This window comes from Dendrobates tinctorius, unplaced genomic scaffold (genome assembly GCF_039654945.1).
Source record: "Dendrobates tinctorius isolate UK_male_01 unplaced genomic scaffold, ASM3965494v1 ptg000222l, whole genome shotgun sequence".
Lineage (NCBI taxonomy): Eukaryota > Metazoa > Chordata > Amphibia > Anura > Dendrobatidae > Dendrobates > Dendrobates tinctorius.
In genome coordinates this window covers 3188380-3215267 of record NW_027361889.1, presented here as the reverse complement: position 1 = coordinate 3215267, position 26888 = coordinate 3188380, and the positions used below count along the sequence as shown (strand labels likewise).

The following is a 26888-nucleotide window of genomic DNA, read 5'->3' as shown; positions in this document are numbered from 1 at the left end:
ACTGCTCTAAAATCGTCCAGATTTATTAGCCTTCATATGCAATATAAAAACATGGCCGACAGCAAGTGTGTAAAATAAGTATCAGGCAATGCATTTCTGACACCCACGGTCCGTAGTCAAAGTCACATATATTCATATATTAACTTTTTTTCATGCAATGTTGTGGTGAAGGCATACAGGTTCACGGTTTTCCTAAGGAGCTAAATGTTTATAACAATCAAGTACTGTTTTTTTTTTTTAAGACTATATTTTTATTTATTTTTCTTTAGAAAATAGTCAACTACCCATGGTTACCCCTAATATAATCCCGCATTGTTGTCCGTTTCGGGTCAGTGGTTCTCGCGCGGAGCGCACTGCCGCCGTTTACACATCCACACGCTCAGTAAATCCCGCCGCTTGCTATGGGAGTGGAATAAAACATTTTTTCTTCTTTTGATGGCTTTTCTGACAGCTGATCCAGCGAGTGATCTATACCCCGATTTGAGTAGAAATCCTGGAGAAATTTTAAAGTATTTTCGCACAAGAAGGCTTTAAGACGAGTGCAACAATCTAGTCTGCTAGAGTTCACTTGTGCCCTAGTGCTGTACACCACCTAATATCCACAGAATGACATAAAGTCACTGCATCGTGTCTCACTTAGCATAATGTAACACCAATGACTCTCATTAAACATTTCCTGTTTGGCACAGATGTGAAGGTTTGACCCTGATCTCATATCCTTTTGTTTCCTGAGTATCAGGATTGTTTGTTGGTAAAAGGTGCACATGCAAATATATTTGCAAATGTGGAAATTTATTTTTCCATGCAAGTAAAGGGCCCTTTTCACATAGTGATATCGCTAGCAATATCGCTAAAGCGTCACCGATTTTGTGACGTAGCAGCGATATCGCTATGTGTGATACGTACCTCCGACTGACTCCTCCGCTGGTTATCGCTGATCGCACAAGATCGTCCAGGTCCATTTCTCGTCGGCTGCTTCCTGCTAGCGCAGACGAGTGACGCGTGGACGCGGGCGGGAGGACGTCATCATCGCCGCGTCTGAAAGGTAAGTAACGACCACTGCTGTGTCGCTGGTAAGATCTGCCTGTGCAGCAGCTCACTAGCGACCATTTAGCGATGCACCAGCGATCCTGACCGGGTCATATCATGGTCGGGATCGCTGGTGCATCGCTAAATGTAAAGGGGCCTTAAGTCTTGTTCTTTGACCATTTTATGTACACACGGTACAAAGGGATTCGGATCCACCTATATACAGTATAGTTAAGTTCATTGGGGGGTTAAAAAACGAAAAAAAATTGCCTGTGTGTGATATATTATATACTAGCTGAAAAACCCGGCGCTGCCCGGGCATAGTAACTAACTACGGTTAGTTATAATGAGATATATATAGCTGAGTGTAGAGCCCCGCCCATTCCGCATAGCCACATTGACTATAATATCCCACATCATCCCGTCAGCCAGAGCCACCGGACTACTCCCCCTAATATCCCACATCATCCCGTCAGCCAGAGCCACCGGACTACTACCACTAATATCCCACATCATCCCGTCAGCCAGAGCCACCGGACTACTACCACTAATATCCCACATCATCCCGTCAGAGCCACCGGACTACTACCCCTAATATCCCACATCATCCCGTCAGCCAGAGCCACCGGACTACTACCACTAATATCCCACATCATCCCGTCAGCCAGAGCCACCGGACTACTACCCCTAATATCCCACATCATCCCGTCAGCCAGAGCCACCGGACTACTACCACTAATATCCCACATCATCCCGTCAGCCAGAGCCACCGGACTACTACCACTAATATCCCACATCATCCCGTCAGCCAGAGCCACCGGACTACTACCACTAATATCCCACATCATCCCGTCAGCCAGAGCCACCGGACTACTACCACTAATATCCCACATCATCCCGTCAGCCAGAGCCACCGGACTACTACCCCTAATATCCCACATCATCCCGTCAGCCAGAGCCACCGGACTACTACCACTAATATCCCACATCATCCCGTCAGCCAGAGCCACCGGACTACTACCACTAATATCCCACATCATCCCGTCAGCCAGAGCCACCGGACTACTACCCCTAATATCCCACATCATCCCGTCAGCCAGAGCCACAGGACCACTACCAATAATATCCCACATCATCCCGTCAGCCAGAATCACCGGACTACTACCCCTAATATTTCACATCATCCCATCAGCCAGAGCCACCGGACTACTACCACTAATATTTCACATCATCCCATCAGCCAGAGCCACTGGACTACTACCCCTAATATCCCACATCATCCCGTCAGCCAGAGCCACCGGACTACTACCCCTAATATCCCACATCATCCCGTCAGCCAGAGCCACCGGACTACTACCCCTAATATCCCACATCATCCCGTCAGCCAGAGCCACCGGACTACTACCCCTAATATCCCACATTATCCCGTCAGCCAGAGCCACCGGACTACTACCCCCTAATATCCCACATCATCCCGTCAGCCAGAGCTACCGGACTACTACCCCTAATATCCCACATCATCCCGTCAGCCAGAATCACCGGACTACTACCCCTAATATTTCACATCATCCCATCAGCCAGAGCCACCGGACTACTACCACTAATATTTCACATCATCCCATCAGCCAGAGCCACCGGACTACTACCCCTAATATCCCACATCATCCTGTGAGCCTTGGGTCAGAACCAGAGCGCTGAGTGGAACGGTCCTAACTCCCATACCGGGGATCCCTTTAATAGAAGCCTGGGGTGAGAATTGGAGCGCAGAGTGAATTTGCCTTCACTTCCATACCGGGGATCCATTTTAAGAGAGCCTGGGATCAGAACCAGAGCACTGAGTGGATTTGCCGTGACTTGCCTGTCAATGATCCCTTTACTAGAACCCTGGGATCAGCATTGAGGGATTTGCCCTAACTTTCATACAGGAGATCCCTTTAAGAGAGCCTGGGGTCAGAACCAAAGCACAGAGTGGATTTGCCCTCACTTCCATACCGGGGATCCCTTTAAGAGACCCTGGGGTCAGAACCACAGAGCTGAGTGGAACGGTCCTAACTTCCATACCAGGGATCCCTTTAAGAGGGAAGATTTGCCTAAGGGATGGAGGATGTGTGATGGGGATATGGGCAGGGAGGGGGGATTCATTTGTCATGTTCCAAAGACATACTGATAGGGAACTAAGATTGTGAGCCCCATCGGGGACAGTGATGATAATGTGTGCAAACTGTAAAGCGCTGCGGAATATGTTAGCGCTATGTAAAAATAAAGATTATTATGTGCTCTCTGCTCCTTTCAGAGGGGCAGACAATGGCTGGGAGCTTATGTTCCCGGGGATGCTAGGTTTCTCCCACCATGTCAGTGTCTGCTGAGGTGTTGTCAAGTGGGAAAACTTGCTCATAGCAATCACAACTCGGCTACTTTTAACCAGCTCTGGTGAAATGAGAGATGCTTAGTCATTGGTTGCAGGGAAACTGTTGCTCATAACAACCAATCACAGCTCAGCCTCTTTTGAACAGCTCTGGTGAAATGAAAGATGCTTCGTGATTGGTTGGTGATACATACTGTACAGACATTCAGTTTTTATATACATATATATTTTTCCCGACCCCTTTCTTAGTGGAGTAAGAAGACTGTTACTGGTCAGGATTGTCACTAGCTTTTTTTGCTAACTCCATTCGGTAAAAATTCTGATATCTAATTAAAGGTGGTAACACAATCTAAAATTACAGCTTAAAGGGGTTGTCCGTCATTTAAAAAAAAAGAAAAAACTGCCTTAGTGCTGAAAGTAACCATTACATAGTTAATAACTCCGCCGCATCCGATCCCATGGTCCTCCCTGCAACGATGACGCAATTTCTATCATTGGCCTCAACAGTCATGTCTTTCATATAGATGAGGCCAGTGATTGGCTGCAGCGGTCACCTTTAAAATGGAGTCTGCTCCTCAAACGCTAATTACAGTCACATTGGCCCCTGTGAAAAGCATTCGTTTAGGGTAACAATTCTTTCCTTTTTGGGGTCCAGAAAACAATATTTAATCAATATGCAGATTAAAGTGGTGGTTGCACCCTCGGTGTGGTCAAGAGCTCTAGACATCCTTCCACCCCTGATTAAGCATCACGCAGCCCTTTCCTGTATAATGATTGACAGCGATCGTTTGCCTGGAGCGAGCACTGCCGCAAGAGAATCCTTTTATGTGTGGATACGGTGGTGGTGCGCTTGCACACTGGTGGTGCAGAAGCCATCATGTGTGCACTAATACACCGGGAAGAGCAGCAAGCGGCCGCAGCAGAGAGGCCTGTAAGCGCAGGCAGGAGGATTCTGTTCAGGCAGCGTTCGCTCCAGGCAAGAGAGCAAAGTCAGTCAATTTATGGGGGGACCGTGTTATGTTAAGGGGACAGAACGCTGCATTGACCTCTAGGCCATACAAAGTGTGCACAGAGTCCCCTAAGCTGCATTGTCTGGACAGTAAAGGATTACTTTTTATGGAAACTAATAATATGACCATATATTTGTTTCAATTAATGTTGGTGGGGGTGACCGACACCGTGTGGATATGACGTAGTTGCTGCACGATGTCATAGTAGTCTAAATGTCATAGTTGTGCCTGTTGAAGACCCGTGACATCGTGACTAGGACGGCCATCCAACCGGACAGTGGCAATATCGGCCACAAAACCCGACGAGGCGTAATTTGTGGCCGATTAGAAAGTCTTGTGTAGGGTTCTTATCTCTGGATCCGATTCCCCCTTGTATTAGACCCTTGTCTGCTCTCCTGGTGTTCTCGGCGAGACTTGTAATGATATGTTGTGTACTGGATCGATGTGCGCCTGTATCCGTTCTCTATAATCTGTCCCCGCGCACAGATCACAGTGTGGAATAATGTTCAACATTGGAGCCGCCATAAAAATCTTACGGAGGCAGCGAAATTGTGCAGACAATAATCCTCAATCGAAATGTCTCCCGGAGTGCGGATTGCGGCAGCCCCATGTAAGAGCACCGCGAGCTTCATCTGCTCTTTTATAGCTGTCATCCTGCTTTATTAGGTGATGAGATACTACACAGACGCTAGTGGTGAAGCCTCCAGGAATCATTCACCTTTTATTTCTGCTTTCACAGACTGCAGCCCGTATTAAAGGGAGATGGTTGGCGGCGTGCCAGCGGCGGGCTCGTTCTGTTGCCATGACAGCCTTGATGTGACGAAAATGGAATGCGGCTCCGTCTACACTCTCACCTGTTTAATGCCGATGTATTATGCAAGACTCTTACAGCAAGATGCTTAAGATGCTCCTCTTGTCTTTTTTTTTTTTTTTTTCACTTTGTTTTTTTGTCTCCATGTTTTTCGACAGGCATCTGCTTCAGTTCCTGGAAGCGGTCCCCTCTTCTGAGGCGGACGGTGTAATTATACAGCTCCGATAAGGACATAATTGAGGGCCTCAAATAATTCAAAAAATTCTGTAGCCCTCCCCATATTTCCTTGCTTGTCTGGTCGTCGTTTGCGTGGTGATGGGGATGTGTCATGGAGCTCTTGTTCTGCTGTGACTGCGGATTGAAAAAAAAAAAAAAAAATAGTACACGGGAGGTTTAATGGTCACTGTAGCTTTAACTGTAGGCTCCTTTAATAGATAGTGTGACAAATTATTACAAAGTCCCGACCACGAGGTGTCTCTTTACTGTTTAACTTTCTGTTCGCCGCCTGTTGTCAAGTGTAATCCATTTCTAGCAAGCAGAGACATCCCAGACGGATTACACTAACTGGGCAGCTGCGGGTCTTGGGCTTTTTCCTCCTGCTCTCCTGTCTGTCACACTTGATACAGACAGAAGCAAGAAGCCATCTCTCAGTTTATGGAAGGCAAGCCATTAAAGAATGGTAGGAGCAAAGCAATGCTGGGATATGAGGAGCAGGGATGTTCATGTACCTATAGTACCGGTAGGATGTTGAAGTGACCGCTTACTCGCAATGAGTAAGTGGCAAGTTACAAAGCATGAGAATTGGGAGTTACTGGACATATTAGAATGATATGTGCACCAAAAGCAGTTTTACCTTGCTGTGAAGGATGATGGCTGACGAGACCTTTTTCTCCTTCCCCCATGACGGCACCACGGAGAGAGGGGATCCGCCCCACGGGGACAGGAAACCTACCGATAAAAAGGCGGTACCTCTCTCCCGCATCAGTTGGTTTCCTGTCCCCATAAGGGAACCTACAGACTTACCGGATGCCGGGGCCGACCAGTCTGGAGGATGGCAGCGGGAGCCCCCTGCCCCAGTTGGGGCGGTTACCCGAGGCGCCACCGCTGGGGTCAGCGGGCCTCCAGGGTGTGCGAGGGGGAGAGGCGGCAGCAGGAAGATCTGTCCTCAGGATTGCGGCCGGAAGCGGCCCTGGGCCGGAGCAGGTACCGGGGTGGGAGAGCGCCAGCGGGTGCAGATATCCCCCATTCGCACCGGCAGCCGGGGGAGACGCTGCCGCTCGCGCAATGCATCACTGGGAGCCGGTGGTGGGCGCACGCGCGGGGAGGAGCGGCGACACGCGCTGGAGGGCAGGGGGAGGCGGCGCCGCCGCCCACGCAATGCACCACGGGGCGATGGTGGTGCACACGCGCAGGGCGGAGATTGCACGTCACAAACTAGCTGGCCGGGGGCGCGCATACAGAAAAAAAAAAATTTTTTTTGAAACTTGCACGCGTTTGGCTTAAAAGATAGGGGGCATAGCGCAGCCTGTCACCAGGAGCCATGAGCGCCGAGCCAGAAGAGCAGCAGCTGCTGGACGTGTCCTCAGACACAGGACACCAGCAGCAGCCACGAAAGTCACCGCAGCAGCACCGTAAGAAGGAGACAAAGGAGCAGTCGCAACGACACAGCAGCAGCAGTCGTTCGGAGTCCTGACGCAGCAAGGAGTCCGGGGGGGCAGGGGTCCCGAAGGACAAGCCGCGTGCAGATCCAGGGCCCACGTCTGATTCGGTATCCTTCTTCGGGCTGGCGGGTAAGTGGACTACGTGAACGTATATGCTGTAATTAGGGCCTGTCCTCCTTCTCTTATAGGGGAAGAAGTGTACACAGAAGTCCAACCACAAGATTTGCCCACTTTGTAAGGAGGAGCTCCCCACGGCATGGGAAAAAAGGCTCTGCCAGTCCTGCATTGAACATACAATATGCAAGGAATCCCCAGGGTTCGCTCCTGACCTTAGAGCCCTAATTGCCCACCAGGTAGAGAACACCGTCAAAACCCTGCAGGGAAAAAGCAAAAAGCATAAGAAACCCAAAAGGAAGGAAACCGAGTCAGATCCTAGTGAAAGAGAGAGCGGATCTTCATCAGACACAGCCTGTCGTCCTGCTCCTCGTGTTCTGAGGATTAAGGTCGCAGCTGCTTCCCTATAGAAGAGACGGAAAATTTATTAAAGGCTATCAGAACCACTATGGGGCTAGTAGACACCAGGCCTAAAAGGACCATCCAGGATGCCATGTTTAGCGGATTGGAGCAGAAGAAAAGGAGGTAGTTTCCCATGAATGATAAAATCCAGGCGCTCATACAGAGGGAATGGAAAAGGCCAGAGAAGAAGGGCCTCCTAGCACCAAAAAGGAAATACCCCTTTGAGGAGCCAAACTACTCTTTTTGGGACAAGGCACCGAAAGTGGACGTAGCCATTGCAAAGGCCTCGAAAAAATTCTCTCTGCTGTTCGAGGACATGGGGACATTGAAAGACCCTATGGATAAGAAAGCGGATGCATTCCTAAAAGGAGCCTGGGAGGCAGCCGGAGGTGGTCTAAAACCCGCTATAGCTGCCACTTGCACAGCTAGAGCCCTGATGGTGTGGCTGGACCAGCTGGACAACCAACTAAGGAACAAAACGCCAAGGGGAGCAATCCTGGACTCCATCCCGTTAATGAGAGGAGCAGCGGCATTTCTAGCTGACGCATCCGCGGATTCAATCAGGTTGACCACCAGAGCAGCCTCATTCTCGAACGCAGCACGAAGGGCTCTATGGCTCAAGTGCTGGACGGGAGACCTGCAAACAAAGACAAAGTTATGCTCCTTCCCCTGTGATGGGGAATTCCTTTTCGGGCCTACACTGGACGATATACTCGAGAAAGCGGGGGATAAAAAGAAGTCTTTCCCTAACCCATCCAATTTCCCCTTCAAATGTTTTCGGAGCAGGAAATTTATCCAGAGGAAGCTGCCTAAAAACTCCCAGGACAAGTGGGAAGATAGAAGAGGCAAAGGGAAGGGGTTCATGTTCGGGAAACCGGCAGACAAAAAGCAACCCCAATGAAGGGGTCTCCCAGGTAGGGGGAAGATTGAGCCTCTTCTTCCCAACCTGGGAAAAGATATCAAGCAGTTCCTGGATCCTAAGCATCATAGAAACAGGGCTCAAATTAAAATTCCACACCTCACCCAAACCCTCTTTCGTAGTGACCCCACAGAGGCAGTCGACAGAAGAGCAAGTTGCAGTACAGCAGGGGATTCAGACCCTGGTGGAGAAAGCGTTGTTGCAGGAGGTTCCCCACCAAGAAAAAGGAGAAGGTTTCTATTCCCAGATCTTCTTGCGAAAGAAACCAGATGGGACGTTCAGGACGATAGTGAACCTGAAAAGGTTAAAGAAATGCCTAGTGATTCCTCCATTCAAGATGGAGACAATAAAATCTGCAGTAAAGATATTGTTTCCAGCTTGTTACATGGCTGTACTTGACTTAAAAGACGCGTACTATCACGTCCCCATACCCACAGACTACCGCCGGTTTCTCAGAATAGCAGTCACAATAGGGGGATAAATAAAACATTACCAATTCAAAGCCCTCCCATTCGGGCTGGCCATTGCCCCAAGAGTATTTACGAAAATCATATTGGAGGTTATGGCACACTTGAGAGAACAGGACGTCCTAATAGTCCCGTACTTGGACGACTTCCTAGTAGTAGGCAACTCCCCCGGCCATTGCAGAGACCAGTTGAACCAGACTATGGAATCTTTGTCCAACCTAGGTTGGCTGCTGAACCTACCGAAATCTCGGTTAATTCCAAGCCAGGTGCAAGAATATTGGCATAACCATAGATTCCATCAGGCAGGAGTGCCGCCTCAGCGAAGGGAAAAGGCTACACATAGAGCAGCTAGCAACAGAAGCAATAACACGGACACTAATGACACTCAGGAAGGCCATGTCCTTGCTCTGCTCAATGACAGCCTGCCTGCCAGCGGTCCAGTGGGCCCAAGCTCATACAAGAGATCTCCAGTGGGAGATACTAGAGGCAGAAATTTCTCTTCACGGGAATTTAGGAGGGCAGTTAAACATCTCACCCGTAACAGCTCGCTCTCTACAGTGGTGGACGAAACTGTCCAACCTATCCAGGGGGGTTCTTTGGGTGATACCGGTCTCCCAGATCCTTACTACAGACGCAAGCCCCAGGGGGTGGGGGGCTCACTGGGACAACCAGGTGGCACAAGGAGCCTGGACAGAAAACGAAAAGACAGCCTCCTCAAATATGAAGGAGCTATTAGCGGTGAAGCGCGCTCTCCTGTTTTTTCTAAAACCCCTCAGAGGCCACCACGTAAGAGTGTTTTCCAACAACAGCACTGTAGTTGCTTACTTAAATCATCAGGGGGGCACGAGATCCCGTACCCTTATGGATGTGACAAAGTCAATTTTCCACTTGGCAGAAGGGAACCTAGGCTCAATAACGGCACTACACATAAAAGGGTCAAACAATGTGATGGCGGACTTTTTAAGTCGCACACAGCTGAGACAGGGCGAATGGGAGCTGAACCAGGAAGTTTTCAATCAGGTCGCAAAGCTATGGGGGAAACCCAACATAGACCTATTCGCCAATAAAACAAATCGGAAAGTGAAAACATTCTGTTCCATAGACCCATCCGGGGACCCGATAGCCCTGGACGCCCTTATGATCCCCTGGCACTGCCCCCTTACATATGCATTCCCACCAATAGCCTTAATTCCATCAGTTCTGAGGAAGATTCGGGGGGGACAAAGCGAGGGTAATATTAATAGCCCCTGTAACGGGGTCTTCCAAGCTGGGGTACCTCTTTCAGTACCACCCCGTGTTTTCAGAGGTCCACTCTGCGTTGGCTGGAGTCTGAATGAAGGACGCTGGCTGGAATTCCTCTGAGTGCATGGGCGCATATAAAAGATCACTGCTTCTCCATGTATTTCCAGTCTGACAACACTTTACTCACAGGACACAGAATATATCACACAAATACAGAGGGGCGGCCAATAGACAAGCGTCAGGCCAGACATGTATTACAAAAGCAGCAGGTGGCCGGAGCCTGCGTATGTTTACTGTGGGAATTACAAAGGTAGGGGGAGGGTGGACACTGCTGATACATTAGGGACATGCATCTCACATGGAACCTATTATATATACATATAACTGCACAACATATTCTGGGTGCTGAGTGGTTCTGTAACACGGCTCCCCCTTTTCAGCGACGTGATCGGCATACACAGTCTGATCCTCAATGGATCGGTTTGGGGATGACCGAAGTTTATGGGGTTGGTACAAGTTCCGTTTGTCGACTTAGTCCATCGGCGTTACCGTTTTGTTTGCCGGGTCTGTAGTGGATGGTGAAGTCCAGAGGTTGTAGGGCTAAACTCCACCGCAGCAATCTGGCGTTGTCTCCGGAGACCCGATTAAGCCAGACTAAGGGATTATGGTCCGTTAGGAGGGAAAACTGTCGTCCATACAAATATGGTTGCAACTTCTTGAGTGCCCATACTACCGCCAGGCACTCCTTCTCGATGGCCGCATAGCTTACTTCACGGGGCAGTAGTTTCTGACTCAGGTAAGCTACCGGGTGTTCTTGGCCGTCCGGCCCGACTTGGCTCAGTACTGTCCCCAATCCAAACATAGAAGCGTCTGTGTGAACAAGGAAACGTTTAGTTGGGTCGGGTGCGGCCAATACAGGGGTATTGGTGAGGGCGTCCTTTAGTTGGCGGAAGGCTTCCTCACACTCTGGGGCCCAGGTTACCTGGCGGGGTTGGTTCTTACGGGTCAAATCAGTGAGGGGCTTGGCTACGCTGTCTCTCCCGGGGGCCTAAGTCTTCACCCAAGTATACCTGGTCCCATGTTTTAGACTGAGTCCTTTCCCCTAAGACATCCGGCAAGGGAAGTCCGGCTAAATCCTCTGCTTCAGGTGCACAGATGGCCACTACCTCTTCAGGGCGCTCCCGGTAAGGCTTCAGCATATTCACGTGGAACATGCGGATAACCCTGGGGTCGTCACAATCGGTGACATTATAGGTTGTGTCGGCTATTTTCCCCACTACCTGGTAGGGCCCCTGCCATGCAGCTTGGAACTTGTTCTGCTTAGTGGGCTCTAACACCAGGACCTTCTGTCCTATTTCCAAGGTGCGCTCTCTGGCCCTCCGATCGTACCATACGCGCTGGCGCCGCTGGGTCGCCTGCAGGTTCTCACGTACAACCTGGGTCAGCTCCTGTAGGCGGTCCCGGAATTCCAGCACATAGGGTACAATAGGTACCCCTTCTATGAGGCCCTCCCCTTCCCAGTGTTCCAGCACTAAGTCTAGGGGTCCCCTTACCCGTCTCCCGTATACCAGCTCGAACGGGGAGAACCCCGTGGATTTTTGGGGCACCTCCCGATACGCAAACAGGAGGTGAGGCAAGAATTTCTCCCAGTCCCTGTAGGTCCTGGTAAAAGTCCCAATGAGCTGTTTTAATGTCCCTTTAAAGCGTTCACACAACCCATTGGTTTGCGGGTGGTACGGGGCGCTTCTAATGGACTTTACGCCACACAGCTTCCACAGTTGGTTGGTCACCTCTGCTGTAAACTGGGTACCCTGGTCCGAGATAATCTCCCGGGGAAATCCAACCCGTGAGAAAACCTGGAGCAGGGCGGCCGCCACCGTCTCTGCCAGTATGTTAGGTAACGCAACCGCCTCTGGATACCGTGTGGCATAATCTACCACTGTCAATATATACCTTTTCGCTGACGGACTGGGTTTGGCTAACGGCCCTATCAGATCGACCGCTACTCGGCTAAATGGTTCCTCCACAATGGGGAGGGGGCTAATTTGGCCTTGCATCGATCCCCCCTCTTGCCAATGCGCAGGCAAGTGTCACAGGTCTGGCAGTACTGACGAACATCATAGGTTACCCCCGGCCAAAAGAAGTTTTGTGTCAGACGATGCCTGGTGCGACTGACGCCGAAGTGCCCGGCCAAGGGTATATCATGAGAGATTCGCAGTAACTCCTGCCTATACTTCTTGGGAACTACCAGCTGTCGTTTTATAGTGGGGCTCGTCCCTGTGTGGTGCTGCTCTGTGATCCGGTAGAGGAGTCCCTGCTTCCATACAAACTGTTCCCCTTCCAGTACCCCTCTCCCCTCCTGTGCCTTCCCACAATATCCCTCTAATGAAGGATCCTCAAGTAACTCCCTCTTAAATTCATCTGGGGTGGCCCAAGAAATGTGTCTGGCTATGGGAATACGTGTAGGGCTGGAATGTCTTACTTGTGCCTCTGAGTGTGATTCCGCCTTCGCAGCTCGAGCTTGTCTCCGGGTGGTCACAGGATATGTCTCAGCCAGAGGGGCCACCGAGAATGCAGACAACATGGGCCCCAAGTCATTTCCCAGCAAGATGTCTGCAGGCAAATCCTCCATCAAGCCGACCTCAACAAGGCCATCCCCGACTGCCCAGTTCAGGTGAATCCTGGCAGTGGGTAGTCGATGTATGGCTCCCCCTGCTACACGGACTGCCATTGTCCGGTCCGTCTTCTCTTGGTCCCGGATGAGATGAGGCTTCACAAGGGTCAGAGTTGCCCCGGAATCTTAGTCCCTGCATACGTTTCCCATTAACCCACACGACCTGTCGATGCTGTTGTTGATTATCTGCCCGGTCTGCCTGCACGGGGTCTACTTCATGCAGCACTTCCTCCATCTCTTCCACCCCTTGGTTAATCGCCCCCAAAGCCCTGTCAGCTTCGCGTTGGTAGCAGTGTACAGCAGCCCGGCTGAAGGTAGCTGTTCCCGCCTTTGGCCACTGGGTATGCTGAGTCCGGTTGGGGAATTGTCTTTGCAGGTGGCCCAGCTGACAACAGGTGTGGCATCGCGCCCCAGGGGGACTGTGGTAGGCCGGGTTTCTAGCTGGTCCCCCTACAATCTTCATTGGTTTGGGGCCCTCCAGGTCCATGGGCGGGCCCCTAGTGACCACCTTTGATCCGGACAGCTGCGGCCTCCTGGCATCATGATGTTCATCGGCCAGACGAGCGGCTTCCTCAAGAGTCGTTGTCCGCCTGTCCCGAAGCCATTCCTGTGTCGGGGTTTAGTCCATTAAAGAATCGTTCTAATAGGAAGAGCTGGAGGACGTCCTCCTTAGTGGTTGCTTGGCTCCCTTGTACCCACTGTAGCAGTGACCGCCGTAATTTACAGGCCCATTCAGCGTGGGTATCGGTTACGCGTTTTATAAGTCCGCGGAACTTTTGGCGGTAGGCCTCTGGTGTCAGCGCATACCGGGCCAAGATCACTTCTTTGATCCGCTCATAGTCCATACAGTCCTCATCAGGTTCCTTGCGATAGGCGTCCGCTGCCCGGCCTGTCAGCTTGCTGGCCAGAATCTGAACCCGTTCCTCCGGCTTTACTTGATGAAGAGCACACTGCCGCTCAAAGTCCTGCAGAAAGCCATCAATGTCTTCCTCTGCCTCCCCCAACTGTCGGAAGGCATTGTACTGGATCTTTTTGTGGCTTACTGTTGAAGGTACCTGGTCGAAGGCCAGAGCTCCCCCTGCTCTCGCTGACTCTCCTCTCACCGCTCTGCCATCTCCATCTTGGCCAGCTCCACTTTGGTCCGCTCTGCCATCTCCATCTTGGCTAGCTCTATCCTGGTCCGCTCGGCCATCTTTTCCTTCAGATCATTACGCACATCAGCCATCACCTCTCGTATGATCTCTACTGCAGGGTTTGGGCCATAGAACGCCAGTCTGTTCTTTATCTCCCTCTCGAATTCGGTCTCCTCCACTTTCACATTGGGGGGCGCTGCACTCAGGGCTTCGGAGTCGTGGAGTCGGAGTTAGTTTTGGTTGGAGTCGGAGTCGGTAGAAATGTACCAACTCCGACTCCAGCTTTAAAAAAAATGTATTAATATTTCATAATTGAACTTTCATATGAATTTTATAAATGTTACTCAAATATATATGTTCTATCAAACTATGAACAACAGTGATAAGCAGCTCTGCTGGAGATAGAGACATTTCTTACTTCTTGTGTGTCACTGTTCTCCACTGCCCTTATCTAATCTTATACTTGGTTAACCTCATGCTGCCCCAACCCCCCTACTTACAATGTATGAAATTGAAAGTGAAAATGTGTTGCAAATTCTTAGTAGTAAAGCTCCTCCTCTAGACTAGATCATACTAGGTGTGCGTCTTCCAAGCATCTCACAGCTGCCTGCTACTCAGAAGAGGAAGACTGTAAGAAGTATTTTCCTTTCAACAAACTTTGCATCAGTTAACTGTGAGTACATGAGGAATAACAACAGTATTACTGACCACTATATCAGTTGTACGACCTGGCAATAATTTTGTACAATTGTTTTTAGGAAAAACAATTGTCATTTGGATTGTGAATGCAGAATTAAAAACCTGAGAATGTCAAAGAAGCATCACATTAAATCAGCTGTATTTGAACATTTCACCATCACTCAAGATAGAAAACATTATGTCTGTCAGTGTATGACAAATGATCCATACGAAACCAAATGCTGTGAAGCCAAGATGAGTGCATATTCAGGCAAAGATAAAAATGCTCCTACCAGAGCTTCTAATCTAAAGAGACATTTACAGCGCTTTCATCCAGAAGTACTGAAAGCAGTGGATGAGAAAGACTGCATCCAAACCAATGAACCAGTGCCCAGCTCTTCCAGCCAAACAAAGGAGCAGAGAACTTTGCAGCCATCAGTTGCAAGATATTTTGTCAGTGACAAAGTTACTGTGACAATGACAGTAGATACATTTAAAAAAACATATCATAGAGCTTGTTGTAAAGGATAGTGTGCCTATTTCATTATTTTCACGACCAGATTTTATGTGTCTGAATGGGGAAATGGCCCGCAAGCTTGGTGTTTCTCTGGAGAGAGAGAGTATTAGAAAATTAGCAATCGAAGAAGCTTTTAAACAAAAGGAAGAACTTAAAAAAACTCTCAAGGGACGCTATCTGTTTCTTAAAATGGATGCCTGCATACGTCACAGAGTGAACTATTTTTCCATCAATGTCCGATTTGTTTGTGACAAAAATGAAATAGTTACGAAGACATTGGCAGTAAAAGACACCAAAGCTCATCACACCAGTGTGTTTCTCCAGGTCTTGGTGGAAAAGGTTCTGCAAGACTATGAACTTAAAAAAGAGCAAGTTCTTTCTGTCGTAACTGACAATGCTTCAAATATGATAAGTACTATTAAGCTAATGAATGAGAGTAATGATGGTGACCAGCAGCTAGAAGAACATTCTGGGTCCACAGACACAGAAATGTTTGAAATAGAGGAACACAGTATTGTAACTGAGGAGCAAACTGAAGTTGCTTCAGATGAACAGCAACATGATAATTTAGATGATCTTGTTGAAACTGTGTCAATATGTTCTTTCATTCATCACATGCGCTGTGTTGTGCATACGCTACAGCTGGCTATAAGAGACAGTCTGCAAGAAGGACATGCTGCTGCACTGATTGGCAAGGTGAGAAAATTGGTTACTGTTGCCAGAACCCCTAAAGTTGACTCAATTTTAAAGAGACGTGCTGGAAAAGGGTCCATTATTGATCAAGCCACACGATGGGGCAGTACTTACTTAATGATTCAGCGCTTGGTTGAACTGAAAACCTTTCTTGTAGACATGGCTAACCCTCAACTGACGCTAAATGAAAGTCAGTGGAATCAGGTGACTGAGCTGGAAAAATTGCTAGAGCACCCATTTACAGTGACTAAAAAATTACAAGCAGAGGACTTAACTCCAGGTATTTTCTTAAAGGAGTGGAAGAACCTGATGTTTCGCCTGTCCCAAAGAGGAGGGTTAATTGCAAGTGGCATTGCTACATCAATGAAATAGAGAGAGGAGCTACTATTACAAAATAACATTCTTTTGGCAGCTGTTTATGTAGACCCAATGCATCGGATTCTTCTAGATGATCAACAGCTAAGTAAAGGAAAAGAAGCTCTGTTTGAAATAGCAGTAAGGATGAAAGGGTTGCAGAACAGTCAGGAGGAACAAGAAGAATTTGGTCGTCCTGCCACATCTTCACCCTCATCATCAACTGATGAAGAATTTAATTTCGAAAAATATTTGGATCACAAGGACCATGCAAAGCGTTCCCGCATAGAAGAAGAGTCATCCCCATCAAGGAACACAGCCAGTACATTTCAGCAGAATTTTTCATGTGCACTAAAAGAAATTGAGAAATTTGACCGTTCATCAAAAATAACAGTGCAACAAGCGATTCCTCTGTATCCTGACATTGTCAGAGATGTTGCCCGAGTGGTTACTGCTTTGCCACCAACACAAGTTAGTGTAGAGAGGTTGTTCTCTGCTCTCAAAATAATTAGATCAGATTTGAGGGCATCCATGAAGGAGGATCTGGCAGAGGCAATACTTTTTCTGAGGACAAATTTATAGATTTCTTCTTATTAACTACATAAAAGTGTTTATTGCATATTTACTTACAGTTTATAAAAGTTTATAAAAGTTATTTGCTATATTCTAATTGTATTCTAATAAATGTAGTTTTTGCTCTAAGTGGTCTGATTACTTATATGATGGTGAGAAACTGAATAAGCACGATGTTTAATATTTTGCAACAGTAAATTTGTTGTTATGAATTGGCCATTTATGAAGGAGTCGGAGCCTGATAAAATCCAGGAGTCGGAGTCGCAACTGTGGCTTACCGACTCCACAGCCCTGGCTGCACTGTCGTGATCCATGATGGCTGCTATCAAATCCGCTTTTGTTTTGTTGCTGGCGATCAACCCTCGGGCTTCCACCAGGTCTTTTAATGTCCTCTTTAACTTCTGGTAATTATTTTCCATTCATTCCTTTCCTCCTGTAGAAGGGGTATCAAATCCCGTTGGCTGCCACCAGTGTAACGGGGTCTTCCAAGCTGGGGTACCTCTTTCAGTACCACCCCGTATTTTCGGAGGTCCACTCTGCGTTGGCTGGAGTCTGAATGAAGGACGCTGGCTGGAATTCCTCTTAGTGCATGGGCGCATATAAAAGATCACTGCTTCTCCATGTATTTCCAGTCTGACAACACTTTACTCACAGGACACAGAATATATCACACAGATACAGAGGGCCGGCCAATAGACAAGCGTCAGGCCAGACATGCATTACAAAAGCAGCAGGTGGCCGGAGCCTGCATATGTTTACTGTGGGAATTACAAAGGTAGGGGGAGGGCGGACACTGCTGATACATTAGGGACATGCATCTCACATGGAACCTATTATATATACATATAACTGCACAACATATTCTTGGTGCTGAGTGGTTCTGTAACAGCCCCCTTCTTGCCGAGAAGGACGTGGTTCTCTTGGCTGAGGAGAATGTCCATCTCCGATCCTTGGGTCCTCCCAGATATCCCGAACTTACTCTCCCAGGGCCCAATACTGCACCCCCAGGCGGAGAACCTACACATGATGGCCTGGAATTTGAATGGGCTCTGTTAATTAATAGAGGGTTCTCCTAAAATTTAGTATCCACGCTACTACGAAGCAGGAAGCCGATAACCACTAAACAGTACGGGAGGGTCTGGAGAAAGTTCCTTTCAGTATCAAAGGCTAGTCCAAAGGGGGAGGTACCCATATCAAAGATCTTAGAGTTCCTACAAAGGGGTTTAGAGCAAGGCCTAGCTACCAGCACACTAAAGGTTCAAGTGGCAGCCCTGAGGGCCCTATACAACTGTGACTTGGCGGGGAATCGTTGGGTGTCCAGGTTCATCAAGGCAGTCAGTAGATCCAGGCCCGTGTCTTCCCTAAACACCCCTCCCTGGGATCTAAACTTGGTACTCTCAGCCCTGACCAAGCTTCCCTTTGAGCCTTTGCAGAAAGCACCGCTAAAATTAATATCTCTCAAGACCTCCCTCCTGGTAGCCCTCACATCGGCCCGTAGAATTAGCGACATCCAGGCCCTCTCAGCCTTTCCTCCATTCACACAGATTCTGAATGACAGGGTGGTACTTAGACTGGGTCTGTTCTATCTGCCGAAGGTAGCGTCCCGATTCCACCGAACTCAGGAAATTTCCCTCCCCTCCTTTTGCCCCAATCCCAAAAACAAGGGAGAAGAGACCTTGCACACATTGTCAGGAGATGCCTAATGGAATACTTAGCGGCAACCAGGGAGTGTAGGAAAGATGGGGCTCTTTTTGCCTGCTTCCAGGGGCCAAAGAAAGGGCTAAAGGCATCAAAGGGCACGCTGGCGAGGTGGATAAGGGACGCCATCACCTTGTCGTACTCGTCAGAAGGCGCGGACATCCCGGGCAGAATAACGGCCCATTCCACAAGAGCAGTGTCAACTTGGGCAGAGAGAGCAGGCGTCTCCATTGAGCAGATACTTGGTCCTCTCCTTTAACTTTCTTTAACCACTATCGGCTGGACCTAGCCACCTCCTCAGATCTAACCTTTGGTAGAAGAGTGCTGGAGGCAGTGGTCCCCCCCCCCCCCCCAATGGTCTCTGCAATTCTCTCCCTGGTGCCGTCATGGGGGTGAAGGAGAAAATCGTAGTTACTTACCGATAACGGTATTTCTCCGATCCCATGACGGCACCCGTATATTTCCTCCCTACACGCATGGGGTGCGCACTTATTGTAATTACAGTTTGGTCAAAGTCACGTGGTGTCTCCTCTACGCAGTTTAATAATTATAGAAATTCCTTTTTTCTTAAAGTGTTGTGTTAGTATTAGGCTGAAGTTCCATTAATGCTCTGTAGAACAACTGATGTGGGAGAGAGGTACCGCCTTTTTATCGGTAGGTTTCCTGTCCCCGTGGGGCGGATCCCCTCTCTCCGTGGTGCCGTCATGGGATCGGAGAAATACCATTATCGGTAAGCAACTACGATTTTTCTCTATAGATTGTTTTAATGGACCAGAATGCCTTAGGCTTGTGGTGCAGCTTTTTCGACCACTATTCTGGACAAGCTGGTAAAAAAAAAAAAAATCATACTTGACCCTGGGTTCTGTAGTAGCAGGCCCCCGGTGTCTCTGCCCGGCCCTTTGTGGGCTAATGACTATCTGCATGGATGTCATTATACAATGAAGGCTTTCCAGTTATTCTGTGCAGTCGTCTCATTGTTTCTCTTACTGCTTTTTATCTCGGGCTAGATTTATAGATTTAGAGTTTGATTCTTGTTTTTGGACTTGATGGAGCTGAGATTTTTAGCCCTTGTTTTTGGATTATTCCTCTTGTTTTAGGGAAAGATGGCCTCTATCCCAATGCGGTCTGCGAAATAACCATATTATGGGTTGGGGTTTAGCATTGAGCGGTCATAGAGAATCTAGTTTCTACTGCTTTATCACTGGATGGCTCCAATTTCATCTGGACGCATTCTTGGATTTTATTTATTTTAATAGCAAGCTAATTGAAAGAAAAATTCTATATTGCGTCCTGTGTGGACGGTGTAGGACATCTGTCCATCCACGGCTGCGTGAGCCCTTGGTATTAATTGGGTATTTTTTATAAGTCCTTTTGTACACACCGTTTCCATTTCATCTTTTAGTCACTGACATCAAGCATTCTTGTTGTCATCCCAAGAATATAAAAAGACAAAAGACCCCCGGGGGGTTGGGAGTAAAAATTTTGTATAAGTGTATATGCACACAATGTCTTTTTCAGGCGAATTCACAGAAAACGTTCAGAAGACTGAACACAGGCTCAATACACTTGATTTTGCTGCTGGCATCGGAGAATCCTGACTGTGCGCGCTGTGAAGAGCCACAAGTCTGCAGTCACAGAGTGAACTCCTAGACTTCTGTGCCAAACCTGGACAACCCCTTTAATACAGTGTTAAACAATTTAATTTATTTTACATTATCATTATTATTTATTTTTAGTTCCACTTAATACAGTGTTAAATTTATTTAATTTATTTTACATTATCGTTATTTTCAATTCCAAGCCAAGGGGAAACTTTTTTTTTTCTTTTAATAAAGTTTATTCTGGCTTATTGGTTTGTAGTAACGGAAGTGAACTCAGGAGGCGCCTTTGTATTTTTACACATTGGCGAGCAAGATCTTGTGTTTTTTTTTGATAAAGGCAAAATAACAAGAATCAAATTCATGAGGTTTGACACCTCAGACACCACCTCCAGGAAATCTTCAGGGTCTCATTAATGTTCTGAAATATACAGTATATACAGGGACTCTGCTGTTAAAAAAAAAAAAAAAGTACATATATTATCTATATTGCTAAAAATTCTATATACCGTAATTTGTATTGCGTAATTATAATAAAAATGCTAAAAAATATATATAATTTTAACATATATTCAAGAAAATGCAGGCATCAGCACGGGAGAAATGTGCAAGGTATGGACTACGGCCGTTTCACACTGTGCTGGCCCCGTTGAAGCGCGGCACAACGCCAAACGGCCGTAGTCCGTACCTTGCACATTTCTCCCGTGCTGATGCCTGCATTTTCTTGAATAAAGCCTTGTTTTGTGGAACTGTGAGTGCCATCCTTTTTCTCCTTCATTCATCTGATTTATTCCATGGTGCTTTACATGTGAGTAGGGGTATACATAGTAAAAAACGAGGACAGTAATCTTAAATATTAAGTCACGACTGGTACAGGAGGAGCAAGGACCCTGCCCACGAGGGCTCAGTGTCTACAAGGGCTGGGTGAGGGTCAAGCAATATATATATAATTTTGTTTTTTCCTTTTCTGTTTCAGTTGTCCATATTTGCATAGGACAACGGGCGACACTGAAAGAAAGTATCATCTCCGCTATTACAAGACCGGTACTTGTATCCACGAAACCGATGCTCGAGGACATTGCGTGAAGAACGGACCCCATTGTGCCTTTGCCCATGGTCCTCATGACCTCAGACCTCCTGTCTATGACATAAGGTGAGACAGCGCTTTGTTTCGGTCCGGCGTTGGATTTTTTTGGGGGGGCGAGGGGAAGGGGGCCGCACTTTGTAATGTTGCTGTTGGCCGATTGTCTCGTTGTATACTTCTGATCTGACACTTCTAGAAGTGGCTTATCTCTCGGGAAATAACTATTTCACAGCTTTCGGGTCCTCGACTGCATTATACTGATGGCCTATAAAATGCGGCTCGTTACGGATACATTAAGTAATCAGAAATGTTGTTGTGACCAAGGGAAATCCAAGCGCAGGAAGCCTTACAGAATGGGCAACTTGGGAGCGACGGCATTCCTGACCTGCAGCCGGGAGTGCTGGCCAGCCAGGCAATGATCGAGAAGATTCTAGGAGAGGACCCCAGGTGGCAAGGTAAGCCCCCGAAGAGGCACAGTTGTACCAGTGTTACATGCAGTGTTGGAGAGAAATGGGTATAGTGCAGGAGCGCAGACAAGAACGCAAATGAATGGACGGTCTTGCAATGTGATTTAAAGTGACCCACGTCTAGAGACAGAGGAGTCCGAAAACTGGCTGATTGCATTCAGACATGACAAGGATCATATGACATGGAAATTAGAACCGGCTCGTGAAAATAGCAAGGCAAAAAGCCACTTTTTTTTTTCCCCCTTGTGTTTGGAAAGTTGATCCTGTAAATTGGTGACCGTACTAAATATTCAATGAGTGTGGGATTAGCATTGACTCATCCAGTGCAGAAGTCTATTCAGAAAGTGTAAATTCTGCAGAAACCGTCAAGAGACCTCCAGATGGTACTGCGCAGATGACGACAGCTAAGACGCGAGCCCCCATGCAGGGCAGACCATGCGGGGTACAGCTGTAGCCCCGCGACGTTCCCATTCTTCCCAGATATTCACAGTGATGCGCTGCCATAGCTCGGTTAAAGGTCAAGCACGTTTATAATCTGCGTGCATTGTTTGATCCAATCAATTTCCATAGATTTATGGAAGAATATGAAAAAAAAAAAACCCAGCAGACATATAATTATGCATCTGTAGCCTAAAAAAGCAAGTATGTGCCAGGCTCCGCCAGCTGCCATCTGGTGGTGGTGAACGGAAGTGCAGCACACTTTACATTTCTCAGCTGCACGTCATTTAGACATGCTTATTGATGCGCTATTTCCGTCCAGGCGTAATGGCTCCTGGCTTGGGCATATTGTATATTAAATTACGAAAAATAAACATTTCTTTTTTCATTCACAGATACAAACTTTGTACTTGCCAGCTATAAAACGGAGCAATGTACTAAGCCACCCAGGCTCTGTCGCCAAGGATATGCCTGCCCTCACTACCACAATAGCCGGGACAGGAGACGCAACCCAAGGAAATTCAAATACAGGTACCTGCGTCCTTGTTTGTGCACAGTGTTGATTTAGGGTCTTATACACCCACCTACATCGTACACGAGTGCTCTGTGTTGCCCCATTACACACCATAAGGCCAGGTATCACCACAAGCTGTAAAATTGCAGCAATGTCACAACTAGAATGCAAATTTCTGTGCAAACACGGCATTTACTTAGGCTAGGTTGAGATTGTGTAATGCAGCCCGTTGAACGCATAGCGTTGACAGGCTGCGTTAACGGTATAGCATAACGCGATCGCATTATGCTATGCCCGCTAGCGCTGATGATTCATCAGCGCTAGCGGTGACGGAGCCTCAGACGCTGCAGCCCGCGTTCGAGGCTCCATCAGTGAATGGCGGCACATTGCGAACGCGTGCCGCTGTACGGCATGCGTCGCGCCACTTAATGGGTGTCAATGGCAGCGTTAACGGACTGCGTTACACCGCGTTATACCATGGTGTAACGCAGTCCATCTAACGGACTGCTAAACGCAATGTTACCTCGGCCGAACAGGTTTTTCTTCTTTTTTTTTATTTATTATTGGCGCTATTCTGTCCTAGATCCACACCGTGCCCAAGCGTGAAACATGGGGATGAGTGGGGAGAGCCTTCGAAGTGTGAAAGTGGGGACGGTTGTCAGTACTGCCATTCCCGCACTGAGCAGCAGTTCCATCCAGAGGTGAGATGTTCTCCCCGTCACTGATGACTTTCTAACCAGCAAGAATTAAAACATTTCACAATCCCTTTGAGAGTTGTAAAAAATTTTTTAGTTGTTTGTTTTTCATTTGTTTTGACAAGCTTCAGGATGAATTGTTTCTTTGTTTTTTTTTTTGCATATAGTGAACGTTTTTTTTTTCTCAGTGTATCCTATATGATGAATATAAGCAAAGTCTCCATGTATCCTATGTGATGTACAATCATAGCCAAAAGTTTTGAGATTGACACAAATTTTGGTTTTCCGCAAAATTTGCTTTTTATAGTGGCAAATTGTTTGAAAAGAGTGGTCAACAAACAATTTTAATCCTAAATCTATCCAATGCCATAATCCAATCTCTATTCTATTATACTTTTATTAAAAATTTCTTATTCTCTCATTACACTGTTTTGTTTTGGGTTTTTTTCACACTTCATTTAAGAACCTCGTTGTATGGTGGGATGCTCAAACGAGTCATCATCAGGAGGCAGTCACTGTCTCAGCCCTTGTACCCATCGGTGGCGTAAATTTCAGAGGCTGGGCTAGTCCCTGCTCTACTGAGCCTACATCGGATGTAATTTCCAAACGCATGCTCAGTGGGATCTTGTCACTGTGGAATATATATCTACTATATAATCGTCTAATTCTGTCTGTCTGTAACGGAAATCCCGTGTCGCTGATTGGTCGCGACCAGCTGGGCATGACCAATGAGCGACAGGCGCAGTCCAGCCACAAATTGGGGCGGAATCTGAACGACGCACGCTACCGGTGCCGCGGGTCATCTCCTGCTGCACGAAGGTCAGCGGTGATGCAGCCGGGAGATGACCGGCGCAGCGCTCAATGTGAGAGGAGACTCTCCTCCAGGCCCTGGGTACCATAAACCTGTAAAAAATAGAATTAAAATAAAAAATAGTGATTATACTCACCATCCGATGGCCCCTGGACTCCGTCCCTCCTATCCCCACCACGTGTCCGGCACCTTCCGGTCCCAGTAATGCTTTGCGTGAAAGACCACTGATTGACCTAAGCGCTAAGCATTACTGAGACCGGAAGATGCCGGGCTCGTGGAGAGGAGATCGGGGGCCGTCGGAAGGTGAGTATAACCCCCACTGGCCATATTCTAGAATACCCGATGCGTTAGAATCGGGCCACCATCTAGTGTATGGATGTGTGTGTACTTAAGAAGAGAAGAGTGCACTGTCAGTGCGCATTATAGTGATAAAATATGGCTACCAGAGACAGTCTGGTTATCCTATGCAATGTAATATCACTATACCTGCTCTCATAAATAATTATATACTGGACTGGTTGTCAGACTTGAGATCACATGACCCAGTTTTCCTGTAAATAAGGTGGGAGGAAGGTCAGAATATGAATGGTGGTCAAAAAAAATATGTACCGGTACTTAAAATTGTCTTCCTCCTAGATCTACAAGTCTACAAAGTGCAATGATGTGAGGCAAACTGGGTACTGCCCAAGAGGACCATTTTGTGCATTTGCGCATGTTGAACGTAAGTAGCGGGCATGCTGTATGGGGTGGAGCCGAGTAGTCCCCTTTCTTTCCGGCACATGATGGTTGTAATCTAGCACATGATGGTAACTTTTTTTTTTGCAGGGATTCCCTCTGCTGAAGAGACTCTGAATGTCATGATGCAATCAAGCTGTCATCTAAAACAAGCCCCGTCTCTGTATTCGTCAGATGGCATCGGCCTCTCCGGCGACTGGAACACTGCGATGAGTTGTACCAATAGCCTCCTGAACCACAGCGAACAAACCACAAATGTAAGTATGGCCACCAGTAGCCACTGTTCAGCGGATTATTTGCTGACGTTCCCCATCTCCACCGTACACGATCACACACCGCTTAGATCATTGGTGATGTAGTAGTTTGCACCAGGATATTTGTTGCTGCAGACCTCAGAGCTAAAATTACAACGGTTGTCACCATTTTTGCATTGTTTTAATATAAGGTAGGGGAGGAGCGTGTCGTCCTCCTCTCTCAGAGCAGCCTCCTGAGATGTCCTGTCTCCTGCTTGGCATGAATTATTTATTACACATTTGTATTATTTTAGGGATCTTAAAAATAATCTACTTTTATTCCTTTTTCGTGTTTTCAGGATCTGCTGACTATTTGACCTGCAATATTCTCTCCCTTATTAATCCGTCTTCATCCTATTCTGTTTCTAAACCATTACTTGTCATAGCAATTATAGGGAAGTTTCTGATGATGGGGTGAGGCCATTAAAATGAGAACATTTCATCAAATTTTTCATTTTGAACTGAACACACCATTTAATAGTGGCTGTAGAGTTGATTAAAAAGTTTTATGTTTTTTTTTTTCTTTCAATTTCAGCTTTCCGTTTCAGAGATAATACCAATCAAATATTTTGCAACTAATGAGTTAAGTCCAAGTGGGTGTTAGCATACAGTTTTCACTGGGGGCGTGTCCTTCGCCCTTGTATGATACTGACCAATCATAAGCAGGCAGCAACGTAGAAGTGCAGAAGGACTTGTGATGATGTCATTAGGATCACTGAGAGGCAAAAAATAGCCGAAACCTTGACCCTGCTCTGCAGCCACTATTACACGGTGTGTCCAGTTCAACAGGAGAAATTTGGTTTAAGGTCCTCTTAAATTAAGGTGTACGAGTCCTATCACACAAAACCTGTAGAGACCTGTACTGACCTCATCCCACACAAAAAGATAAAATTTGGTCACCTATTCATTAAGGTGTTTATGCTAGTCATTTGGTATAAAGCACTTTAAAAAGTCTACATTTTTGTGCATCCGAGTTGTGCAAAAAATTTTTTTTTTTTTTTTTTTTTTGTATCTTAACGCCAGCTTCTGTAAATGGGCGGAACATGGAAAAAGCGTAGCTACTCCTGCCTATCTAATTTATGAAAAGTTATGCCATGGAGGCACAAGGCACTTGTAAGACTCTCCTATTGAATCAAATTCTGTGCACCTCTTAATGAATTAGGTGTATCTTACTCCACTTCACCCCTTTATTTACAATACCAGGGTTAATGAATCAGCCCAATACACATATGTTCAGGAACTGTAACATTTCTTATGCTTTTATCTACTATCTAATGTTGGAGTGGGTGCATCGAAATTGGCAATCTGTCAGCACTATAAGTGCTGGAACTTCCTTTCCTATACTTCCCAGCATGCATTGCCCCTGCAGTTATAGTTAAACACCCACTGCCCCTTCCTGTAATCTGTGTCAGTGTCTTTTCTACTAGAGACTGATTCCACAGGACACCAGTTAGACAGTTTGGAGTAACTTTTTCTTTTTTTTAAGGCCAAGACCATTTGTAAATAATGTGATTTGCAGATTGTGTTTTTATTAAATTATCTCTTGACTGAGATAAATTTGGCTGAAAACCCTCTAAGCATAGACCATAAGCTGAAAGTCCTTTTTAATCTAGTATTGTCACATCACATGTCTGATCACCACATTCACAGGGGCAAATACTGGGATTTTCAAGTGGAAATTTCAAAATTTTGATGGCAGACAATTCTCCCCCAACCACGGAAGGGTTGTCCTATCGTCTACATTTATGACACACCCCCCACGTTTAACCACGTGAATAGAGGATAGGTTTGCACTACAGACCGACAAAAGAGCAACAACCGTTTCGCACTGCCAAGCGCTTCATCAGGGCTCAGTTTTCAGCTCATCCCAACCCCTGATTGGGATTTGATCCCCTGACAGCGGATTTATTTAT

At 47.0% G+C, this 26888-nt stretch overlaps 1 protein-coding gene across 5 annotated transcripts in view; it reads left to right on the top strand.

The window, feature by feature from the left end:
* The window catches only part of UNKL (unk like zinc finger), an 87660-nt gene that overhangs the window by 13034 nt on the left and 47738 nt on the right, over window positions 1-26888 (top strand). For 4 of the 5 annotated variants that reach the window (XM_073555201.1, XM_073555204.1, XM_073555200.1 and 1 more), the window contains exons 3-8: window positions 20915-21091; window positions 21347-21477; window positions 22323-22458; window positions 23025-23142; window positions 24584-24668; window positions 24773-24939. In XM_073555201.1, the coding sequence (XP_073411302.1) occupies window positions 20915-21091; window positions 21347-21477; window positions 22323-22458; window positions 23025-23142; window positions 24584-24668; window positions 24773-24939 (814 nt within the window). Of the gene's footprint in view, window positions 1-20914; window positions 21092-21254; window positions 21478-22322; window positions 22459-23024; window positions 23143-24583; window positions 24669-24772; window positions 24940-26888 lie in introns of those variants that run through there. The other variant, XM_073555203.1, reaches the window with a different exon arrangement.